Source organism: Silurus aristotelis (genome assembly GCF_946808225.1).
Source record: "Silurus aristotelis genome assembly, chromosome: 6".
NCBI classification, from domain to species: domain Eukaryota; kingdom Metazoa; phylum Chordata; class Actinopteri; order Siluriformes; family Siluridae; genus Silurus; species Silurus aristotelis.
In genome coordinates, this window is record NC_139579.1 from 10,761,604 (window position 1) to 10,767,139 (window position 5,536).

At 39.5% G+C, this 5,536-nt stretch overlaps 1 protein-coding gene across 12 annotated transcripts in view; it reads right to left on the minus strand.

Annotated features, from left to right (window-relative positions):
• Positions 1–213: 213 nt before the first annotated feature.
• Positions 214–5,536, minus strand: part of ubap2l (ubiquitin associated protein 2-like) — a 50,958-nt gene continuing 45,635 nt past the window's right edge. For 9 of the 12 annotated variants that reach the window (XM_083543228.1, XM_083543230.1, XM_083543225.1 and 6 more), the window contains 3 exons: positions 5,524–5,536; positions 5,243–5,440; positions 214–1,697 (listed from right to left, as the gene is read on the minus strand). The exon at positions 5,524–5,536 is cut by the window's right edge and continues 55 nt beyond it. In XM_083543228.1, the coding sequence (XP_083399354.1) occupies positions 1,602–1,697; positions 5,243–5,440; positions 5,524–5,536 (307 nt within the window). In that variant the 3' untranslated portion in view covers positions 214–1,601. The remainder of the gene's footprint in view (positions 1,698–5,242; positions 5,441–5,523) is intronic. The other 3 variants (XR_014533925.1, XR_014533926.1, XR_014533927.1) reach the window with 1 other exon arrangement.

Here is a 5,536-nt window from a genome sequence, read left to right on the forward strand (position 1 = left end):
TTCAATATTATTTAACTACCTCCTTAACCAGCTGGTCATTTGCAGAAAAAAAAAAGGTTTGTATAGAAATCCCTCTATACACAGTAAATATTTATACGTAGTTGATATAATTATATATGGTTTCTTAAAAAAGATCGATCAAAGGCCCCGTAGGCAATTGACTGGTTTTCCAAAACCATCTCTCACACAACACAGAAACACGACATCCGAAACTGTTTTCTTAAAAAAAGACATTCACATCCAAAATGATGAAAATGTCTTTTTCTTGTTTATTTACTTAATATTTATATTTATATATATATATATATATATATATTACAAAATAAAAAAAATATGAAACAAATGTTAGGTCTATGTGTAAAGGATTAAGGAGGAGGGGAAAAGCCATCAAACAAATGTGGACTACAGTACTTGTGTTTTTATATATATGTATATGTATGTACAGGACAAATTTATCCATTTATTTATTTGTTTTTTTTTTCCTTAAAACACGGTACAAAAAGAAAGTCACTGACAAAAAAAGAAAAGGAAAAAAAAAAAAAAAAAGGGAACTGATCATACAAATCCAATCATACTTTTCTAATCAACAGAAAAATCAATAAAACAAAGGAACAGGGAGGGAAACATTGCCACATAGAATGTTTAAGGAGGAAATGGTACACACTTGCACGTACAAAGTGATGTAAGTATACGCCAACCTCTCGAAAAAGAGCAGGACAGACAGCGATACCTCAGAAATTTGCCGAGGTAAGCGTAAACCACCCTTTCTACCTTTCTGGGGGGAAATAAAAGGGAAAGGGGGGGAAGAAGAAGAAGAAGAAGAAAAAAAAAAAAGTATGCCAATATAAAGAACATAGATATGCACATGAACAGCATCCTCTTCATTTGCCAAGCCTGTACAATAAATTGGGGATAACTGAAGGAGTTTAAACAAAAACAAAGTGTCCAATTTCACCCTTATTACAGACACACATTTAAGCATGAGACACAAAAAGGGTCCTAGAAAACTCGCATTCCCTCATCCTTCACATCTTTGTGCCCTCGTGTGTAACCTTTTGACATGTATTCCTTTAGTTAAATTAAGCAGGGTGTCTAATTAGGGGCAGGAGTCTCCCCACCAAACCCATAAACCCAACTTCTCTTCCTCTTCCACCAGTTACAAAAAACACTCCTTTTGAAAATAGCTCTGTGTTACATACAAGACAGAATGAAAGAAGAGACCACGGGGATTATTACTTAAACTCATTACACTCTATGCTTGGCTGAGAGGTTCCCTTTCAACACTGCATCCCAGGCCAGTCGTTAACCCCTCACACACACACACACACACACACACACACACACACACACACACACACACACACACACACACACACACACACACACACACACACACACACACACACACACACACACACACACACACACACACACACACACCTCTAGTAGAGTACCAACATGGGGATTGAGGAGTACTTTAGGGCAATTGGGCAGGGTGAAGTGAAAGAATGGTGCCACAGACGATCAGTGTGGAAGAGAAGGGGTCCACTAATTTCAGCCTTTTTTTTTTTTTTATACACCAGATTGGAATCAAGGGCAAGTTAATTGCCTCCCCAGTTGTAGCTGTTGTAAGTAGACTTGTTGATCTGGGACTTCTGCTGAATGGAAGAATTCTGACTTCGTTGTCCGGATCCAGTCTGAGGAAAAACAAAAGCAGAATATTTCAAAACAAAATATCAAGGAGGTTCAGAGATTAAACAACTGCCCTGGGCAATGAACATTAAAGGGAATTTTCTGCTCCAACATTCCTCGTTTCACTACCTGGCTGATCATCAGGCCAAGAGTAGAAGCAGGGTGTTAGGAGCATGGAATTCCGTCCAATGTCCAAGTTCATCTGCGCAAAATGTCATCTCCGAGCCTCACTTGTTTAAAATGTAGGATTTGATCATTTTTAGAAGTCAATAAAAAACTTTACTCTCTAATCTATGAGAAGTCTGCATCGGTTTTATTTTGCAAGTTTTCTCGTTCAATGAAACTTATAAAACAACCAAAACAATCCAATTCATACAACAGTTCAGTGACGATTCAGAGTTCAGGTTGACCGATTAATCGGTTTTGTTGACAGTCGATAGGCAAAAATTCATACAGGTCTGTTGTCATTAAAAGAGCGACCTCTAGAGAAAAATCACTGACACCACGTGCTGATTGTTTTTACAATCTGCTGCACAGACAACAAACGCTGCGTTGAGAGCATTTATTATATATATACAGTGAGGAAAATAAGTATTTGAACACCCTGCTATTTTGCAAGTTCTCCCACTTAGAAATCATGCAGGGGTCTGAAATTGTCATCGTAGGTGCATGTCCACTGTAAGAGACAATCTAAAAAATAAAAATCCAGAAATCACAATATATGATTTTTTAACTATTTATTTGTATGATACAGCTGCAAATAAGTATTTGAACACCTGTCGATCAGCTAGAATTCTGACCCTCAAAGACCTGTTAGTCTGCCTTTAAAATGTCCACCTCCACTACATTTATTATCCTAAATTAGATGCACCTGTTTGAGGTCGTTAGCTGCATAAAGACACCTGTCCACCCCATACAATCAGTAAGAATCCAACTACTAACATGGCCAAGACCAAAGAGCTGTCCAAAGACACTAGAGACAAAATTGTACACCTCCACAAGGCTGGAAAGGGCTACGGGGAAATTGCCAAGCAGCTTGGTGAAAAAAAGTCCACTGTTGGAGCAATCATTAGAAAATGGAAGAACCTAAACATGACTGTCAATCTCCCTCAGACTGGGGCTCCATGCAAGATCTCACCTCGTGGGGTCTCAATGATCCTAAGAAAGGTGAGAAATCAGCCCAGAACTACACGGGAGGAGCTGGTCAATAACCTGAAAAGAGCTGGGACCACCGTTTCCAAGGTTACTGTTGGAAATACACTAAGACGTCATGGTTTGAAATCATGCATGGCACGGAAGGTTCCCCTGCTTAAACCAGCACATGTCCAGGCACGTCTTAAGTTTGCCAATGACCATTTGGATGATCCAGAGGAGTCATGGGAGAAAGTCATGTGGTCAGATGAGAACGAAATAAAACTTTTGGGTCATAATTCCACTAAACGTGTTTGGAGGAAGAAGAATGATGAGTACCATCCCAAGAACACCATCCCTACTGTGAAACATGGGGGTGGTAGCATCATGCTTTGGGGGTGTTTTTCTGCACATGGGACAGGGCGACTGCACTGTAAGGAGAGGATGACCGGGGCCATGTATTGTGAGATTTTGGGGAACAACCTCCTTCCCTCAGTTAGAGCATGAAGATGGGTCGAGGCTGGGTCTTCCAACATGACAATGACCCGAAGCAAACAGCCAGGATAACCAAGGAGTGGCTCTGTAAGAAGCATATCAAGGTTCTGGCGTGGCCTAGCCAGTCTCCAGACCTAAACCCAATAGAGAATCTTTGGAGGGAGCTCAAACTCTGTGTTTCTCAGCAACAGGCCAGAAACTTGACTGATCTAGAGAAGATCTGTGTGGAGGAGTGGGCCAAAATCCCTCCTGCAGTGTGTGCAAACCTGGTGAAAAACTACGGGAAACGTTTGACCTCTGTAACTGCAAACAAAGGCTACTGTACCAAATATTAACATTGACTTTCTCAGGTGTTCAAATACTTATTTGTAGCTGTATCATACAAATAAATAGTTTAAAAATCATACATTGTGATTTCTGGATTTTTTTTAAAATTATGTCTCTCACAGTGGACATGCACCTACGATAACAATTTCAGATCCCTCCATGATTTCTAAGTGGGAGAACTTGCAAAATAGCAGGGTGTTCAAATACTTATTTTCCTCAGTGTGTGTGTGTGTGTGTGTATGTATATATATATATATATATATATATATATATATATATATATATATATATATATATATATATATATATATATATATATATAATATTATATATATATATAAAATATTCTTCATTAATGTATTTATTTAGCACATTTTCATGATTCAGTACTGTTTTTTTTTTAATAATGTTCAGAACTATTTTACATAGTGTTTTTTTTTTCAAATCCAGTATCCATTTTAGAAACGAGGATTAATCGTTTAACTAATTGGTTATCGCCATTTGTTCACTTTCATCAGGCTGAAAGTCTGCGGACTATTAGGAGCATCTCACTTGGGCTTACATTTACAGCATTTGGCAGATGTCCCAGTGCTGGGATTTGACCTCATGACCCGCCAATCAGAATTCCAACATCTCCATGATCTTCCCCTTTACAGATTTATCTGCTTTTCCATTAGATTTGAAGCATGGCTGTTTGTGATCATTCAGCTACAACAGCATTAATGAGATCCGACACTGAGGCTACTGAGAAGGTCTGAAGATCAACTGCTCCACTCGAACCTTAACACACCATATCTTTATGTAGCTCGCTTTATACACAGGAGCAGTCATATGTAACATGTTCTGGCCTTTAAGTTTCAGTGTAGAGAAACTAATGTTACCGCATTGAAATACATTCTGTACAAATTGCGTGCGTTACTGTGGGTGTGATTACACAGGTGTCTGCAAAACCTTTCATACACTAGCCCTTAACAAGCTCATTCCAGTTTCGCATTACCAGAGTGTTAATGATGGAAAATTCTCCAAGCACAGCTTAAAAGAACATTAGCATAACACATGAATTATTGCGGGTCACTCATTTGCTGATGTCTGTAATAATTAATTTTAAATTGTTGTGCACAGAGGGAGGTACCACCAATGTTTTCTCAGCTTACAAATAAAACCTTTATTACCCCTTTCTTCTTCTCTCCTCATGTACGTGCCGTGAGGTAGGCCAAATCAAAGCTCACTAGTTAGGCCATCTCTGGCTTATAAGCACTTACGAAAGGTTACAGATTGGTCTTGATGGATGCAGTTAGCATCCAACCAGATAAATTTATTTACAATAAAAAACAATGTGTTAAAAGCAGGTATGAGCTCATGTCCCATTCTTCCATTAATGCTCTTTGACAGAGTACAAAGACTTGAGTCAATATTACAATGAATATAATTTTTTTTTACAGGTAATTAAGACAATTATTCCCATATTCCTCCTTACTGCTCGAAATGTGATCATAATGATTTTTAAGATCCTTAAACTGCTGCTCAATCCAATCTGCCCCATTAAAACCTGAACAATCATGGAATTATAACGACTGGGATGGTGGTTGCTGCTGACCTGAGCGTCCTGCTGTAGGTGGTGGTGCAGCATCTGTGAGTGAGGCTGCTGATGAGGAGTGAGGATGTGCATGAAGGGCGCCGGGGCATAGGGCGCTGCAGCCGGGGGGTTGATGGGGCCGCCACTGCCCAGCGCTGAGGGCACGCTAAACGAGGCTCCCGGTGCTGCTGCCGCATGATAACCCTGCTTCTCAAAGGACTGCACAAGAAGAGCAACAAAACAATAAAGAGACCTTCTCATTAGACTCTGATCTAAGTAAAGCTTTCAGGAGCGACGCTCACCTGTGTCTTCGTG